This window comes from Acomys russatus, chromosome 22 (assembly GCF_903995435.1).
Source record: "Acomys russatus chromosome 22, mAcoRus1.1, whole genome shotgun sequence".
In the NCBI taxonomy this organism is placed as follows: Eukaryota; Metazoa; Chordata; class Mammalia; order Rodentia; family Muridae; genus Acomys; species Acomys russatus.
In genome coordinates, this window is record NC_067158.1 from 17,820,532 (window position 1) to 17,840,474 (window position 19,943).

The 19,943-nt window shown below is 45.1% G+C and overlaps 1 protein-coding gene across 1 annotated transcript in view; it reads right to left on the reverse strand.

Moving 5' to 3' along the window:
• Cobl (cordon-bleu WH2 repeat protein) overlaps positions 1 to 14,161 on the reverse strand; it is a 231,435-nt gene extending 217,274 nt beyond the window's left edge. Inside the window, exon 1 of the mRNA XM_051165055.1 lies at positions 13,909 to 14,161. Within this exon, the coding sequence (XP_051021012.1) occupies positions 13,909 to 13,949 (41 nt within the window). The 5' untranslated portion in view covers positions 13,950 to 14,161. The remainder of the gene's footprint in view (positions 1 to 13,908) is intronic.
• Positions 14,162 to 19,943: the final 5,782 nt, after the last annotated feature.

Sequence of the window (19,943 nt, forward strand, 5' to 3'; positions counted from 1 at the left end):
CCTGGTCTACAAAGTGAGTCCAGGATGGCCAAGGCTACACAGAGAAACCCTGTCTGGAAAAACCAAAAAAAAGAAAAAGAAAAAAAAAGAAAAGAAAAGCTATACCGTTCATAGTTTAGCTCAACTACTGATCAGCTCCTAAGAGGACGTATGCAAATATCCTCCGGAGTGACCTATATACACGTGCAGGTTTTCCCTGATGCTCTGACACTAACATCTAGCTAAAACCATCCTGATTCTCTTGCTGCCTCTTTTCTGAACATTACTCTTGACTGTGTGCCACAAACACTAAGCTCAGAGATGTACTTTCACACCCACTTTAACTGAATATACAATGTCAGTGGCATACAATTTGTAAAGGGCAGCCATCGCTGCATCCCAGAAGTGATCTGGCCTCATCTTGGTGGAACAAGACAACTGCTAGGAGGACAGAAGCAAAGGAAACAGGAACCAGATGCATTTGTTAGAAGCAGAGCACTGAGGCCCCAGCCAGGATGACCAAACTGACACAAGGTGTGGCCCACAATCAAAAATGAGCTCTCTAGCACTTCCCCATCACCCTGAAGTCTTTCCTGTCCTGTACCCACCCCCAGGACTTCTTCAGGAGTCAGTCCACCTGGCCATGACCAATGCTGTGTTCATAACACATGCTCAAGAGCAACTTATGAATGCAAGATACGATCTTTATCGCATTCCTAATGTTGCCTTCCTATGGTAAAGGAGCAAACGGTTCTGAACACCATACTAAGTTCTGTTTCTTCTACCAGTAGCACTGGCTATGTCTCTGCTGTGTGGATACAGCAAGAAACCATGCATGTCTCCTTCCAGACACGCTCTGTGAGGATTCATGCACCACACAAGTACCTAGAGTCTGTTCTTTTGTTTAGTCTGATAGTTTCCCAGTAGAAAATAGTAACGGGGATTAAAAAGGAGGGCACCATATGGCAGGCACTCCACAGTGTCCTTTTACTCCTTGTCAAATTATCTCATGAATTCTACAACCCAGGGCCAGTGAGATGGCTCAGGTCAGTGCACTTACCACATAAACCTGAAAGCCCACTTTCGATTCCCAATCTCACATCAGGAGGAAAATGCCAAGTTCTAAAAGTTTCTTCTTACATCCATATGCACTCTGTAGCTGTCGCACACAGATATGGAGACACACACGTAATAATAATTATGATGATGATGATGGTTATTGTTGTTGTTGTAGTAATAGTAGTAGTAAACAAAATTTTAAATCTTTTTTTAGTTAATTTTATTTATTTTTTATTAATTTATTCATATTACATCTTGATTGTTAGCCCTTCCCCTGTTTCTTCCCATTCTTCTCTCTCTCCCATTTCTCCCCTTCTCCCCTCACCTATGTCTGTGACTGAGGGAGACCTCCTCCCCCTATATATGCTCTCAGAATATCGAGTCTCTTCTTGGTAACTAGCTATCCTTCCTCTGAGTGCCACCAGGTCTCCCCATCCGGGGGACATGGTCAGGAAAGGGGCACCAGAGTTCGTGTGAGAGTCAGATCTCACTCTCCACTCAACGGTGGAGAATATCATGTTCGTCGGCTAGGTCTTGGTAGGGGTTCGAAGCTTACTGCCTATATTCTCCTTGGCTGGTGCCTTAGTTTGAGGAGGACCCCAGGACCCAGATCTGCCTGTCATAAAGTTCTTCTTGTAGGTTTCCAGGACCCTGTGGGTCCCACTATTTTCTCTTTCTTCCATGCTACTCTTGCCTAAAGTCTCAATCGGATATCCTCTCCTCTGACCCACTTTCTTGGTAAGTAAAGATTTTCATGGTACGTATCCCTTGGACTAGTGTTTTGATATAAGTGAGTATATACCGTTTGTCTCTTTTTGCTTCTGGATGAACTCACTCATTATGATAATTTCTAGATCAATCCATTTGTCCACAAATTTCGGGAATTCCTCATTTTTAATAGCTGAGTAGTATTCCATCGTGTAAATATAGCGAAATGGGGCTTGGAACTTAACAGAGAATTCTCAACAGAGGAATATCAAATGGCCGAGAAACACTTAAAGAAATGCTCGTCCTCGTTAGTCATCAGAGAAATGCAAATCAAAACGACACTGAGATTCCATCTTATACCCATCAGAATGGCTAAGATCAAAAACTCAAATGACACCACATGTTGGCGAGGATGTGGAGAGAGAGGAACACTCCTTCATTGCTGGTGGGAATGCAAACTAGTACAACCACTTTGGAAAGCTATCTGGCGCTTTCTCAGAAAATTGGGAATAGGGCTTCCTCAAGACTTAGCCATCCCACTCCTTGGAATATACCCAGAAAATGCCCTACCACACAACAGGGACATATGTTCAACCATGTTCATAGCTGCTCTATACATAATAGCCAGAACATGGAAACAAGCTAAGTGTCCCTCAGTAGAAGAATGGACTAAGAAACTGTGGTACATTTACACAAAATTTTAAATCTTTTAAAAATTTTTTCTATAATCCAAGTAACTCCAGAATATCAAGAGGGGATGGAGAACAAGGAGACCAGCCAACCAGTTTGAGTGACACATGTCTCAGTGGCAGAGACTAGTTTGGAAGGTCTTACTTCTCCACTCCACAAGATCTGCAGCAGGAATGAGAGCAGACATGCAAACCACAGTCATGGTTCTGCAGCAAAATCCCCCACCCTCCCCAACACAGAAGCACCCCAGAGCAAGCACCACTAATTAAAAAAAAGGGACTGGTTAAAAAAATCATTCAAATATTCATCTAACACTTTGACATACTTAAAATAAATGCACGTTTTCAAGCAAATGCATATTTTTCTTTACAGAAACACTGTCTTCTCTAAATAAAAAGTTATGCAAATTAGTGCACGGCCCTCGGGGCACAGAGTTATAATATGAAGGCCAACTGAGTTTAAAGGCAAACCACTCATCACTTCCCACCGAACTCTCAAACATTCATTGCTGACGCAAGAAGCCTACATAGTGTTTAATTCAGAAATAAAAAGTCAGCGCCAAGAAAACATCTAAAGCATATAATTTTCCTCTAAGGTTGCTGCTCCTATGCCTTGTCTAAGGGGCAATGCTTCCCACAGTTAAAATAGAGTTGGCATTTTCTTCCTCCTTCACTTGAGTCCTCTATAGCCATTGGTTAAAACAGAAACAAGGATACTGCTCAGGTTCACCTATCCAGCATCATCACTAGAAACCATTTCAACTCGAAAAAATACAGGGGATGAGGGATGTTCTATCTCCATGGACTTCCAGAGAGCTAAGAAAGTAATATGCAGAGGACATTCAACACAGAAATGACTCACAGGAGCTGGTAAAATGCACTAGCCAGGAAGAAGGCATGGTTTTCCTCTTCTGTGTCTCTTAGTGTGCAATAGAAAGCTTGGATATGGAGAGTCCCCCCCAAAGCCCAGTATATTAATGGTTTTGTCTTCAACATGGTGCTACTGAAGCATGGCATATCCTTATGGGGGCGTGCTCATATGGAGAGAGTTGTGTCATTGGGGACCCTGCCCTTCCCATCCCTGCTTCCCAACCAACATGATCTGAGCAGCTTCTTCCACTGCACTCTCTAACCATGGTGTACTACTATTGGTCCAAAGGCAACTGGAACAAGAGACCATGAAATGAAGCCACTGAAAACCATAGCCAAAATAAACCTTTTTTTCTGATAAGTTAATTGTCTTCGGTATTTTGTCACATTAATAAGAAGCTAACTAATACAAATAAGAATCAGTGAACTATAGGAATACACACAATGGCAGGCACAATGTCTCACACTATCCTTCCCCTGTCTAGCAGGACACCAGCCCTTAGAAACCATCCAAGTGCCAAGCACACTCTTTCTTAAGGAAACTCACTTACCAACAACAAAGGGACAGTTAAGGAATCACCCAGCTCTCACTGAGGTTACACACAAGAAAACACAACTAACAGATTCGTAAGTTTACGTTCTCCAAGTTTCTGCACTGAAGGAGGCAAAGGTGAATCCTGTACTTTTATCAAATGTATCAGCACAGGACACAGAGAGATGAATCAACAGCCGTACAAAGGGAAGGCTTCTCATGTTTATTAATTCATTAGCCAGCATCAAGGCAGAAGCACTTGCTAGACAGGAGGCAGAGTCTTGATCCAAGTCCTATTCAGTCAGCTATGCTGTCACTGCATCCACCAATTTCTAAGTGAGGTCCCCTACTGCCACATTCAGCTTGCCTCTTTCAAAAACTTAAGCCCCATCTAAGAGTCTCGGGAGCCTTGGAAAAGCAGCCGGACTGTTGCATCTAGCAGGACACAGATATCAGGAGGAAGGTATCATATCGATGCCTGTGCTGGATTGTTTCTTCAGCAAAAGGACAGTGAGAAAGTATAGCTACCACGGAGACATCAGACTGTCCTGCAGGAAACAGAAGAGGCTGCAGGAGAGGGAACTTCAGAACCCCAGTTCTGTGTTACCAGTTGGTGGATGAGGAGTTGGGGGCTACATGCCAGGCTAGAGTCAAGGGACAATCTAAACTCCAAACAGGAGAGAACCACTGTTGTCTTTCTGGCCGGAAGGATATACTGGAAGAGTCGAGCCTCACAGAGCATCCAACGACTCCCCAGGAGCTACCATAGCAGCAAGACAGTACTGTATGAGCACACCACCTAGCTGAGAGCTGACCAACACCTGTTTCCTCCCGTAAGAAAACTATAACCCTGAAACATGAAAAATTAGCTAAACTGAAAAATAATGAGGAAATCTCTCAAGTTGAAGTATTGCTTTCAACTTAATTTAGTCTAGTTTACAAACTAGATTTAATTATCTTTCTTTCCCTCTCTTGGTGGTGGTGGTGGTGGTGGTGGTGGTGGTGGTGGTGTGTGTGTGTGTGTGTGTGTGTGTACATGTATGTGAGGGTACTCATCCATGAGAGTGCCAATGTGTCTGTGTACATATGTCTCATCCATGTGAGTGCCAGTGTGTCTGTGTACATGTGTCTCATCCACGTGAGTACCAGTGTGTGTGTGTGTGTGTGTGTGTGTGTGTGTGTGTACATGTATGTGAGGGTACTCTCATCCATGCGAGTGCCAGTGTGTCTGTGCACATGTTTCTCATCCATGTAAGTGCCAGTGTGTGTGTGTGTGTGTGTGTGTGTGTGTGTGTGTTTGTAGGGTACTCTCATCCATGCAAGTGCCAGTGTGTCTGTGTGCATGTTTCTCATCCATGTAAGTGCCAGTGTGTGTGTGTGTGTGTGTGTGTGTGTGTGTGTGTGTACATGTTTGTAGGGTACTCTCATCCATGTGTGTGCCAGTGTGTGTGTATGTATGTGTACATGTGTCTTAACCATATGAGTGTCAGAGTGTGTGTGTGTGTGTGTGTGTGTGTGTGTGTGTGTGTGTGAGTGTAAGCCAGAGACCAATCATATGAGATGTCTTCCTCTATCACTTTCCACCTTATTACTTGGTTCAGGGTCTCTCGCTGAACCCGGAGCTTAGCATTTCAGCTACACTGACAGAGATCAGCCTGTCTCTGCCCCCGATGCGGCAGTTTCCAGATGCATGCTGCCACACCCAGCTTTGACCTGGGCACTGGGAATTCTGAGCTCAGGTTCTCAGGCCTGCACGGCGAACACTTTACCCAGTAAGCCATCATCTCAGCCTCTCATTACAGTTCTTAGTGCTGTAAAATTGGCACATGCACTTCATTTGGAAACCTTTCTTTGAAAATAAGTCAGTCCATGAACACCAAGCAAAAACCTCTGCGAATTGGCTAAGGATAGGAATTCAGAGGGCAGATGTAGCATGAGAAACACTGAGATTTCTGTACCTCTATTAACACTTTTTCAAACAGATCAATCGATCCGGTAAGGGCTAAAAGAGGTCTCTAGTTCATTCTCCATGCTAACGATGCTGTTAGAACATCACCGATCATTACAACTTAAGTGGCATAGGCCCTGTGTAGAACAAATAAGGTTTTATTTCTACTTAAATCCAAGACAACACAAAATTATAGGCAGCAAGATGGGTGGCCGGCTAGATGGGGACCTCAAAGAGAAACTGTTTGCAGAGACATGTGCCTTAACTCTACCTACAATGCATCAGCCTCTTTCAAGCTAATCACTTGTTTAATGAACATAAGGGAATTTTGTTCTTAATTATTAAGGTTCCAGCCACCTGAACAGAAGTGTTCATTTCTCTGAATTATCACTCCCACCCGTGCCTATTTTTAAATAACTTCCAGACCATTATAGTTTGGGAAAGTGCTGCTAGGATTGACTGGGGGAGCTATTTAAGTATTTAATTGCTCAGACTGCGTACTTCTAACTGCAGAATCAGTACAAGGGGCATGCCTCAGTTTCAGTCTCTGACTCTTCCAGCCACACACAGTAATTCATATGATGAGCTCTGTAGACAACCCTCATCACTTGATAACCCAGACCCCTTGCACATCATGCCTACTCTAAGCCAGAAGGAAAGCAAGAGGCTCCCTGACTTGCCCAGACTCAGCTAGCCTATGGCTGTAGGTAGGGGTTTCTCTTCCCAAGCTATCCAACCTTAGACCGATGAACACCACAGATAAGAAGACATTGGTATGGCATGAAAAATAGAAGATGAGAATCATAAAAGTCAAAGCATGCCATCCCCTGACATCTGACAGACAGAAAGGCCTGGTTATTTCCACACTTTTGCGTGACTGTCTAAATGTCACTTCCTCATGGGGATGGATGGAAAATCCCTATGCTCATGGTCTGCTAGGTCCTAGAAAGACAGTAGGGATGAAGAATCTGTATACTTTGGACTGATGTAGACTACAATCAGAAATGCCAGCTGCAAGAGGCCTGAACCTGGCCAATACATAGCCATTCTGTGCACCTTAGAACCATTTCCTGTCAATTATAACCTGAGAAAAGTAAGGCTATATCTCTCAGCACAGGCCAGACACTGGCTGGACATACCTCCTGACAGCTGACTTCTGAGGACCCTGACAGGAAGTCGTCCTGTGTTTAAGGAGAGATCAACTGCCCATCCCCCACCCCATCAGTCCACTGTGTCAAGCTCCTCCTATCCCCTCACTAGTATCAGGAACTGTGCCCCCACTAGGCCAAGCCTCCCATTAATGACTGTAGGATGGGCATTGTGCTGAGGTCACGTGTATAAAGAGATCTGTATAACCTGTGTCACAAAGAAAAGGGCAGGTGCCTCTCCTGTGTCCTGCTCCTCTGTGGGGCTAAAGCACGGGGGTGGGGGCCCTTCATGCTGGCCATGGCAAAACGGCACCACAAGGGAGGGGCTTTGTGACAATCTGGAACAGCAATCGCAGCCCCCACACTGGACCATCAGCTAATAGAGTACACACCCTCCCAAGGCCACCATTGCCCAGTGCTCTTCGTTAAGGCATCTATCTGACACTTCTCAAGCCAGTGAAGAACATGGCCACATTGCTGGCAAGCTTTGTCACAGCGGAGAGCCTAGAGCCTGCAGCGCCAGCTGATCTGTCTGTTCACATTGTCTGGCAGGAACAAAGGTGTGTGAAAATTTAAGAAATGGTCGTGGTTGTTCATTTGTTTGTTTGTTTGTTTGCTTGAGAGGCATCTAGCACATTCTGGGAAGACGCCAAGTCATATGACACTGATACTACCTTATCCAACCACAAATGGGAAGTGAAGCTGGTGTGCTGGGTGACAGCTGTCCACTGTGCCACACGCAGATGACACAGATACAAAGCAGGGTACCTGTCTCCGAGGAGCTCTGGGTTCAGTGGGAAAGGAATTGGGAAACTTAACTCACAATTCCTATGAGGATTCTGAGAGGCAAGCTGGGAGATGCAAGAGAAAATGCCAGTGAATTAACTTCTCTAAATCCCTGGAGCCCTTGGGTGGAAAGCTCACATGGCCAGAAGGCTGCCAGAAAACATCCTGGGATAGAAGAAAAGGATGCCAGAGCAAGGTGATGGTGGCGGCTGTGCAACAATGGCAGAATTATAGAAAGGATGCAGTGGCCACCAGAGACTGAGAAATCACAGGCAGATCTTGACCTTAGACTACAAGCCACACTGAGTCACTTACACTTCAGGTGCACTGGCCACTCACAGAAGGTAGCGCTGTGGCAATACAGCCACTCTCAAAAAATGTGAGATCAGATAGCCCTGTCTAGGAGCCCTGTGAAGAGGGCTGCAGGCCATGCTAGCAGAGGGGTCCACTAACACCAGCACCCAAATCTCATCTCAGTGTTCTCTGTTTTCCAAGGGAGAACAGGAGTGCAAATGTCTGGTCACCTCAATGGTACCCACTAAGCCCACTTTCTCGTGGTTCAGAAAAGAGAATGGAGACCCTTGCTGCCTTGTGTCTGGAGCAACACGGGGCTTCCCTCTGAACAATAGCTCCCCAACTATGGTCTAGAGAAACAAAGACTGGACAGGAGCTATGCTGAGAAGGAAGCGGGGTAGAGGAGTAGGACCCCTGAGGTCAGTGGCCTGTAGGTGGGAAAATCTCAAGGGATAATGGTGGAAAGCATTCTCTGAATCAATTCGAGGTAGAGTTGTGAGCTGGGTGTTTTGTTTTGTTTTGTTTTGTTTCGGGTCTCTAGGGTGAAGGCAGAGAGCTATTCCAGTGAGTGACAGTCCTAAGAGATCTTCTTAGGCCACATTTTTACCTTTCTTTTTGTTCTCACTTTGAGAAAGAGTCTCACTAAATTGCCCAGGATGGCCTTGAACTCACTCTGGAGCCCAAGAAGACATGGAACTTATTCTGTGGCTCAGGCTGGCCTTGAACTTGGGATCCTTCCATCTCGGGTTCCCAAGCAGCTGAGATTGCAGGCCTGCAGAGCCACGCCCACCTTCAGCTGTGGTCTTTTAACAGGCAGCACTTGGCTTGGTGTAGGTGGGAACTGGGTCTACAGTAGACAGCATTTGTGTGAAGGCAGCTGTGATCTGGAAATGTGTCTAATCAAATGAGCCTAAGTAAAATATATTTTGACAGTTGATTTTAAAGCTTTTTGTTTGGTTGGAGTTTTTTTTTTTTTTTAATAGAAATATGTTTGGCTAGGGAACTTATTTTAATTGGACTTGGCCTGTGGACGACAGTCTTAGCCAGGAGTAGTTTACCTCCTGATGAGGGAGACTAGACAGATGATTGTAAAATCCTGCATTACCACATGGTGCTGCTGGCTGGGGCGGGAGGCGGGGTGGGGGGCGGGGCAGGGGGAGCTGTCTTCTAAAAGGACTTGCTCAGAAACACTGGAAAGCTCCTGAGGATGGACTATGGGAAATGCATGTACTGTTGGAGGAATGTCACCATTTGTCATGGTAAATTGCTACCAGCATGGGTCTAGAATGGCGGGAGTACAAGTCTTGAAAGCAACCTCCACACCATCCTTAGCATTGTAAAAACTGACTGACAACCTTGTCAAGCACAAATAATATCCCCATAGCAAGAGAAAAGCTGAAAATACAGAATGGTAGATGCAGGGAGGGCAAATAGACACCTATAGGAGGCCCTTTATTAATGCAGGAACCCTCCATTGGCAAGACAGAAGGAAGAAAGCAGAGACACAGATTGCGTGAAGGGTAAAAGCTAAAACTTACAATTCACTTCTATAAATGAAAGTCATTTTAAAAGATACATTATCTCCATCAGTATTAAATAGTTAAGTACAGAAAAGTGTAAATAGGAGAAAGCTTTCAGTGGGCCATGCAATATGAAGGCCGTGCTGTGTTGCAACACAGACTGATAAATGTCACTAAGCTTACACGATACATAAGAGCCACAGACCCCATAGGTAAATGTCGATGGGGCCAAAATGCCACATAATAAATACACTGTTTGTTGAATGTGCTTACTTTAGTTCAAGTCTAAATAAAACCATATTCATGTATTTCAAATTCAATTTGACATGAAGTATTTCTGATCATTCTTTTAAACTTTTGATCAGTTGTAAAAGCAAAATATAATTGAAAATTTAATCACAAAGTCCAGAGGCCTAGTAGTATCTTAAGCCTATTATTATGGGATAGAGAGAGATCCTATAATCACTGTTTTCTTAATAATTAGAGACATATAGTTGGGTGCATACATGTTATGACCTCATTTTGCAAGTCCCAAATTAAAGAGGCCACAGAATCCAAGCCTGTATAAATGAAATAAATACCTTTCCAGGTCACAGTGCCACCCAATAATAATCTGATATGCCCATGCATGGAAGCCTCATGAGAGAGAAAACCAAAGGATGGTCCAAGTTCTAGAAACCCAGAGACAAGAGTGACTCCACAGTTTGCAAATATCTTTAAGGAAATGTTCTTGGCCCTTCAGGCCCACCATCTGGACACAGCTACTGAGATATATATAATACAAATTACCTGTGATTATTTCACATTGTAAGTGCCTAATCCCTCATGATTAAAGTTTATAATAACAAAAGGAAATATTCCTAGTAGTAGTCTCCAACCCAGAAATTTAACATTACTTAAGTGAATTGGTGGAATAAATAATGTCTTTTAAGAAATGTAGCTCAAATTTAGATTTGAAGTTTTGTGACAAATAATCCTTTTTTTTTTTTTTTTTTTTTTTTTCCCATTCCTAAGGACCTAGACACTCTCAAATACATTAACCCAAAGAAAATCTAAATGGTTAATGGTACGGAGTTACTATTTCTTTAACATCAAAACAGTCCTGGCTTGATACAAATCAGGAATATGGTTGGTCATATTACCATCAAAAGAGACAGGCCCTCTATCTTGGTATTATTGGCCGCTGACAGGCAAGAGTGTCTCACAGTGCTGATGCTCAGCTGCATATAGTGATAGCCTGCCTGTTATCCCAGCGTCCCAGAGGTTTGAGGCAGGAAGACCACAAGTACAATGGCAGCCTGGGTGACATAGAGAGACTATATGCCAAAACAACAACACATCACCCTCTTAATCTTTCTCAAATTACTTCTTGTTTGAATAAGTCTATTAAAATAAATATATGCCAACAAGTAAGTAAAGCTACATCCTTATGAAGTGCACTGGTTTTGCAGGAGTGACTCGGCCTTTGCTCAGATGTACCCAGTTTTGAGATTTCATGTCAGTGGATACTTTCCAGTCCAACACAACTATGTGTTTCCTCTATAGGAAAAAATTCAATATTCACCATCCTGTCAAATGTCAAATACTCTCTCCCTTATTCATATGACATCCAGTACCGAATTCAGTCTCTGGTTCTGTAACAACCAAATCCTAAGATGGATCCTACATACACCAACAGATACACTGAGATACAGCAAGTGTGGGCTTAACTGTATCTTAAAACTTCATCAAAAGGCAATTTGTCGGACTCTGTACCCTAAAATATTCCACCAGCTATCATCACATCTGACGAGTCGAAACTGACTAGTGACTGGTGAGACTAATCAACAGGTAAATCACTTTCTACACTAGCTTGCCAACATGAGTTCAGTCCCAGTGGCAGGAAAGAACAGAGGCCCAGACTGCTCTCTTAATTTCCACTTATGCACCACAGCATGTGTGCAGCCGCATTCACAAACACACAGATACACACACACAGACACAGACACACACACACACACACACACACACACACACACACACACACGTGCACGCTTTAAGAATGAGCTCTAAACCTCCCTAAGCAACACATCAAGTGTTCACACAATCGCCTTCTGAAAAGAATGCCTTCCCCAGACAGATGCTCATCACAGATGATTTCCATCCAAGTAAAATTTGCATGTGTGCTCTTAACAAAGACAACACTCTAGGGAGATGGTTGCCCACTCACCAGCACATCTGTCCCTTCACTAACTCACACTTTCTAATGTGCCATCTCTTGCCCATTCTACCCAGTCTACACAGCGCAGGGATGGCTGAGGGGCTCTTGTCACTAACAATGACAACTCCATCCCACCAGGTAGGTGTCTGCTGTCATGTGGCAAAATGATAGTTTACACAAAGCAATTTTATAACTAGTCTCCGTAGTATCAGACAGAAAACAAACTTCTTTCAAGCACACTGCAAACACTACCTATTCTCAAGAGATAAGAAAACAGTAATTTCAGATACAAGCCAACAAATTCTAACTGCTCTCGATAACACGCTGAAGCCTGAAATGTCACAGTCCTTTATTATAGGCAAGCAACACAACTAAACAATATAAAATAGCCCTCCCCCCGCAAAAAAAAATCCTAGTGTCATTTCCTTCTTCGCATTCTAATTTCATAGGCTTTATATTGAACTTGTAGTCTTTGTTTTAAAAAAATAAGCATATTTACATTCAGGGGTGTTTCTTTATGCAAAGTATAAGCAAGTGGGACATGGCATAATAGAAGTTACAAAAAAAATAGATGGGCATTTTTTGGACAAAGGTTCAAACAAGCAAATAAGTATGCTGGGGGTGCAGGGGGACGAGGCTGTGTAAGCTCTGCTGTCACACCCACAGCATAGGGCCTTGGTTTTCCTTTGTGACTCCAAGTCACAAAGACCTGGATTGCCTTCTTGGCTGCCTAGGGAGCAGGCTATAGGAGAGGGTGGTTTCACTACTACCAGCCTCCTTCTGCAGGTACCCTATGAAAACCTGCAGGCCTCTTAAATAGTCCCTTCACATTTATTTATAAGAAAATAGTGATAAAATAACTCAGTTCCCTTAACAAGACTTCTGTAACAATCTAGAGAAGCCACAAATTTAAAAACAATTCTGTTTACATCTCCCCCCACGGAATTTCGGGATTTCCGATTACCAAGAAAAGGTATTCTGTATTTATTTTCTTTAAAGGGAATTGGTTTGTTCAAAAGAATTACATAACCACACCTTAGTGGAGAAAAGTATTTAAAAAAAACAAACACTCCTTGGCTTCATGGTTATGGGCTAGTAATGTATCTTACTTTTTGGAAGCCTCCAGGAGGGAGATTTTAAGAAATAATAAAGAGCTGGCTTAGAAGGCTTATTATCAACACTTGGGCAACAACGTCAACGGGCAAAGAACAGGGTGAGTCAGTGGGACATAACTGCTAAAGAAAAGAGATTTGTTGTCCCCAATGCTGCCGTAGAAAACCCAGTTGCTCAAAGTGGAAAGCGGGCCATTCCGGGAGCAGGTGCAGGCCCACCCCAACTGATTCCACTTGCAACACTCATGGCACATTTGCTTCGGAGAGCAGAGGTCAAAGGCCGGCCCCACGGCACTCTCTGAAATCTACCTAGTCCCCATGGGTTGCCAACTGTCCGGACAAGGATGGGCACGAACGGACACGTTTCAAGATGAGGGGAGTGTTATAAATAAAGGAAAAGATTGTTTGACCTGTGTTAGGCAAAGTTTCTCTCTCGGCAAGTAAAATCCTCAATGTGACCGGGAATCTGCCGGCAAGGTGTGGAGACAGCAAAAAGAAACTAAAAAAGGTTGTGGCATTAGAGGGCACCTGGAGACAGAGATGACAGCATTGCTTTCCAAGTCCGATGAGGGGGTCCTCACCTCTTCGGGGACAAGGGGGACCCTAGCACGAAGTCTGGGCAGGAGAACAGAGCTTATGAAGTCTTTTCAACAGACACCTTGCAAGCTCGCCTGGTTAGATGGGCCTCAACGGAACAAGAACCCTCCTGTCATTAAGGCAGCAAACAAGCGGGTCACAGGGCCTGCGAGAGGAAGGGTGGCTGGAGGAACCCATGCAAAGGACCAGACAGGAGGCCCGGAGTTTTGCTGTCCTCTTGGTCCGTAGTAGCCACCATTGGAAGGGGCCGAAGGCAGCTCCGAGCTGGAGCTTTGCACGAAGGGACACCCCTCTCAACACACACACACACACACACACACACACACACACACACGCATACACAAGGGCTTTCACACTAGCACCGCTCTGTGGAAAGTGCTCCCAGGCCAGGCCCGAGCAACGACCCGAGCGCCCTATGAACCCAGCACCTCGCGAAGAAGCATGCCCGCCCTCTGTGCACGCTTACCCGGTCGGGGGCTTGGCCGCCAAGGCGCTGGGCGCGTCCATGGAGCCGGCTGGCTGTGCGCCGGGCTCTGCCGGCGGAGTGAGGCGCTGGCTGCGGCGCCGCCGTCCTCATTCACTTTTTCCGCGCTGACCCATCGTCCTCCCACGCCGGGCTAGCGAGGACAGCGGCCGTGCCGAGAGGACGGAAGCGAACGACCGGAGGCGTCCGGGCGGGCGGGGGCGTGGGGAGGGACCGACGCGGCTGGCCGGGGCGCGGGAGCAAGGTGCGCCGCGCCCCCGCCGAGCTGGCTCAGCCGCGCCCACCGCGGCACCGCCCCGCACCCGCGCGCCGCTCCACAGCGCCCGCCTCCACGCGCGCTCCCGTCATCGGAGCGTACCTGGGCGGGGCGGACACCCCGCGGTGGGCATTAGGTCGCTTGCCCAGCGGGTAGGAGGAACTAAGCAGGGAAACACCTGGCCACCTGTGGCTGTGCAGGGCGTGGTGGGCGGACTAGCGGGAGAGAACCGAATTGAAGAAAGAGAGAAGAGTAGACACAATTTCTGCCCTAGCCCTCCCCCTCCACCCCAGTTCCCGTCCCGGAACCTAAAAATCTACTGGGAGGGGCAGCAAAAGTGGTCCAAATGAGGTTCTTGGTGTGCAGCAACTGGAATTGAGACGGGGTGCAGTTTAGGGTACCGGGCACATCTTCCTGAGGAATAAGAAAGCAGTGAGGCTGGCGTGAGAATCTGCTGTGCCAAGAGCTACTCTGGGTTGGACGTATGCTTCTGTTTGCCAGCCTGGTTGGCTAGACAGTAGTGGACACTACTGTGGTACCAGTCCTGCGATTCCCATACTGACTGGTGTACAAAAAGACCAGTGGAGGAAGCAGGTGCTGAGGCCTCAGAGCAAGTCAACCCGAGGGCCCAGATCCACCAAGCCTCACCTCTCTTCTTGCTCTACTAATTGGCCCCAAAGGGAACAGGAAAAGAACCTGGTTGCTATGAAGTTCCGCCCTACAAAAACAGCGATTGTACTGGGTTCTTAGGATTGGAATAAAAACAAAACAAACAAACAAACAAACAAACCGAGAAGATCCAAGATTCTGAGGTTGAACTCGGTATCCAGAAGCCTGCTTAAACCTTTCTTCCTCTGAACCCCAACGTTCTGTTTAAGAGGGGAGACCAGACTGTACAAAATACAAGTTCTGTGGTGGCTGCAAGGCCTTCTGCGCTCGAGCCACAGTGCCCACTCAGAACAGGTGACCCACTTCACGCCCGCAGCACAGCCAGGCCTCCTTTTGAACACAAATACTCAGAGCACTTTCCCATCCTAGGGCCTCTGGGATCTACGTGTACCCTGCTGGCTCTGCTCAGACACCTGCTCCTCAGAGGACCCTTCTCTGACCGCTTTGTACCAAAGCACACCCCGACTCTCAATTTCCACCTGCTTCCTGTCCAGAGTCTTGAATTTTGTTTGACACTCTTGCCACTTGTGTCTTGATGTTCCCCGTCAATGCTTATCACTTTGTGTGTGTGTGTGTATGCTTTAAATGTCTGTTTATAAACAAAGTGCTTACATGTATATACATTTTATACTTATATAAATTTGGGTGTATGACTTACATATACATGGGATATAAAAGCATGTATATGTACATATCATATTGAATATTTTATCTTTATGTCTTTGGCATGGGTCTCATCACCAAGAATGTGACTCAGTGAAGAGTGGTGTCCGACAGTTTTTATTACTGTCAACATTTAGGGCAGTGAGGAGGGTGGGTTAGAGCTCATTGCGTGAAGAGAACACTGACTGAATGGGTTTCTAGGCCTTTCCCCAGCTCTGGGTGGGGGTGTCAGAAGGCCTTTCCTGGAGTTTCTAAGGTCTCACTGTGCTCTGGATACCACTGTGGCAAAGGGTAACCTGGGAAAGGACAGAAGGCCAGGAACTAGGTACCAAGACCCCAGTGAATACCCCAAAAAGTAGCAGTGACTCAGCTGGTGGGCAAAGAAAGCAGCTAGAAGTCTGGTGCATGGTAGCTAGTTGGTTCTCAAAGACAGACTACCATGAAAAAAAAGAAAAAAAAGCCTTAGAGGAGGGCACGGGACACCTCCAGGCTGAGCTTCTGATTTCTGTTTTAGGAAGAAGGCCCTGACAGCATTGGGCCTGGACAACCTCCAAGTCTACAGAAGCCACTAAACACCACCATCTGAGAAACCCAAAAGGGAAATGGAAGTGGGTGGCACAAACTGGGAAGAGTTATCACAGAGAAGTAAAAGGCAAGATCGGGCTTAACAGCAGCAAGAAGGTCTAAACTCCCCAAACCTCTGCTCGGAGTGGAAATAGGCCAGCCCTGGCAATCGTGACCCAGCTTCCCTCATGGAATGGGTCCCAACACACCCATCTATGTGCAGTTGTTTCCAAAAATAATGCATTCTACAGATATACAACAGAGGTTGGTAACAGGTAGAACCAGACAGGGAAAATAGAAATAACAGGCAGAAGGCACAGCTCTTTCAGACAGAGGCTGTAAAACAAAGGGCTGAGGGGGATCGTGAGCAGTATTGCTTGCCAGTATCCTATGCCAAGATGACTCGACCTTTGTGGTCACTGGACACTTTTCATGTACTCTTTGATTTTAGAGCAACAAATCACATACTGACATGTTAGGACACTGATTCCAGGAAGGGGGTGATTCCTCCCCGCATGCACTTTAAAATGCCTTTCAACAAACTAGCACTTCTTCCCCTATTGACCAGCACAAAATACTTTATAGAAATGCAAACAAACAAGATCTTCTGGTAAAAAGTTTTAAATGCTGAGGGAGTGAGCATGGGGTCCTTACCTGGCTCCCATCAAAGTGTCACCTCTCCAGCTTCAACTTCCTGCATGTTACAGGAAGGCTGTACTTCTGTCCCCTTCATCAAAGAGTACAGCTAAGCAGCCATGTGCATCTTAGGGCTTTGACTGGTGATCCTGACTATAGCATTGAGCCCTTGGCTCAGGACAAAGAGCTAGCACCAGAGTACAAGTCACTTGAGGAACTTTAGCATCTTAGCCTGTGGTAGGGAGACCTGAGACCTCAGAGACCCCACTAGTATACTCCCACCAGATACAGGGTGCCCAGGAAGGCCCAGAATCATATCAAGTGCACATAGTGATGGGTAGAGATGGTCTGGCTATGTTAGTGCTTCCTCAACTTGATGGTACAAAAGATGCCCATTCTGATCCACCTGAGAGCTTTTGTTCCTAATGGGCTCTCAGGGATAAAAAATTGCTCGCCCAGGATCTGAAGGTCACATACAGTAGCTTCTGAATTGATCTTGTACTGGCTGGCAGTGTGGCCAGCAGCAGACTCCATCTCTTTAAGCTTTTATTTCTTTCTGTGAAACGTGAGAGCAATTTGAACTAATCCAGGTTTTGTGGGGATCTTAATGTTACACGATTTTAGGAATCTTTTAAAATATAATAACATGTTGATGTAAATTGTGTTTCTGAGATGATGATTTATTGTGCAGACTGAATTTGTGGCCCTTTAAAAAAATAATAAAGTCCTAATCTATAATGCAGAGTATATGGGTTTTTTGTTGTTGTTGTTGTTTTGTTTTGTTTTGTTTACAAAAGACACTTCTTTTAATCAAAACAACAACCATGAATACATTACTATCCTAAACATATATGCACCAGGCTCAAGGGCTCCCAATTCTATAAAAGGTCTACTGATGGACTTAAAGACACAGACTAACATCAATCCATTAACAGTAGGTGATTTCAATACCCCCACTTTCTCCAATAGACATAAAGAAGATGTGGACTTTGCCTTTCTGTTTCTGGGATACAAAAACAAATATTTTCAAATCTTTGCAGAGTATTTGAAGACAGGAAAAATTAGACAGGACATAGTGTTGAATCTCTAACCACATAGTAGATCCCTATATGAAGAGGAGAAATCCCAGCATTCTCTGAGCATGCAAAAGAAAGGCCATGTGAGGACACAGGGAGAGAGTGGCCACGTGCAACCCAGGGAGCAAGCTTTCACCAGAACCTAAGGCCTGCAGCACATCAAACATGTCTGCTTCGGCCTCTAAAGCTGTAAGAAAATGATTTGCCGTTTGCCAAGCTACCCGTTCCAGTCTGAACACACTAGCATAAATTTAGAAAACAGGCCACTAAAAATTATAATTGTTCAAAGTTGACACACCCACTACAAAGCAGCAGATTGGTAATAACAATAAATCAGACCCCAGGAGAAAGAATAAAGAGCAATATTGACCTCACATGCCAGTGTACGGATTAAGTAAGATATCACATTAAGATATCACATATCAGTTGCTTGAGGTGTTGCCTGGCACTAGTAATCAACCCATTCTTTAACTCTGGTTGTGCAGATTAGATAGCTATTGTCTTTAGGTACATAGTTTCCTTCAAAAATGTGTGACCAGCGTTCTAGTTCCTTGAACCATTGCTAGAATATAAACAGAAGCCACACCCAGGCCATTTTCCTTTGGCAGGTGGGCGGGGTTGGGTAGTGGCCAGAAGGTTATTGGCAATGAACATTGCTTCAGAGCCCGGATGCCTACTCCTTACGTGAATGAAGATAGAGAAGGAGCTTCAGGTCCAAAGTCTTTTTTCCCAGACATCTTGCCTGGGTAGTTGAAGCCTTAGAAAACCATTACCCTGCGGAAGGTGTGAGTTTTACAGCTGGAACTGCTTGGCACTTCAGGCCAGTTTTGGAGCCCATCTGGCATCGACAACATGAAGCCATTGCGTTTAGGCCTAAGGTGTCTTGAGAAAAGCCCTGATGACCCCATGCCTCTCCACCTAAGTAGCCATTACATTCTCAACTCGGCTTCAACTCTTTAGGAGTGCGTGGCTAATTTTGATTGTCTGCTTGATTGGATTGGGAAGTACCTGGGAGATGCGTACAATCATGTCTGGGTGTGTCTGTGTGGACATTTCCAGAGAAGATTAGTTAACTAGAGAAGGGAGGACCTACTTTGAGTTTCTGTTTCTCTAAATGAAATAAATTGTGGAAAAGGCAAAAGGCTGCTAAGAACAGACATTCTTTAACCCTCTTTTATAGTTTCCACATTGGGATTTACTGTGTTCCAACACACACACACACACACACACACACACACACACACACACACACACAACCCCACAACCCGGGCAAGAGATAGCCTCCTTCCCTTAAATTATGTCATGTAAAAAAAAATTCCCGAAATTTGTGGACAAATGGATTGAACTAGAAATGATCATAATGAGTGAGTTAATCTAGAAACAGAAAGAGTCAAATGGTATATACTCACTTATATCTGCATACTAGCCCAAGGGGCATGTCCCATGAAAATCTTCACTTACCAGGAAACTGGGACAGAGGGGAAAACATCCTACTGGGACTCTAGATGAGAGAAGCATGGGAGAATAGCCAAGTAGAAGGATCCAGAGAGTCCTAGAAACCTACAAGAAGAACATTGTGATAGGCAGATTTGGGCCCAGGGGTCCCGCTCAAACTAAGGCACCAGCCAAGGACAATACAGGCTGTAAACTTCAAACCCCTACCCAGATCTAGCCAATGGACAGGACATTCTCCACAGTTGAGTGGAGTGTGGGGTCTGACTTTCACACATACTCTGGTGCCTTGTATTTGACCACATGCCCTGGATGGGGAGACCTGGTGGCACTCAGAGGAAGGATTGCAGGCTACCAAGAAGAGACTTGATACCCTATGAGCATATACAGGGGGAGGAAGTCCCCCTCAGTCACAGTCACAGGGGAGGGGAGCAAGGGGAAAATTGGAGGGAGGGAGGAATGGGAGGATATAAGGGATGGGATAACCATTGAGATGTAATAAGAATAAATTAATAAAATTAAATTAAAAAATTTTTAAAAGTTATATCATGTACTCCATCACAGCAATTCAAAGGCCAGCTAGCACAGCATGTCTTAGCCTGTTTCATGTACTTTATAACAATAGTTCAAGCTGGGTAATGTATAAAAAAACATGTTCGTTTATCTCATAGCATTGGAGGCTAAAATTCCAGGATTATGTT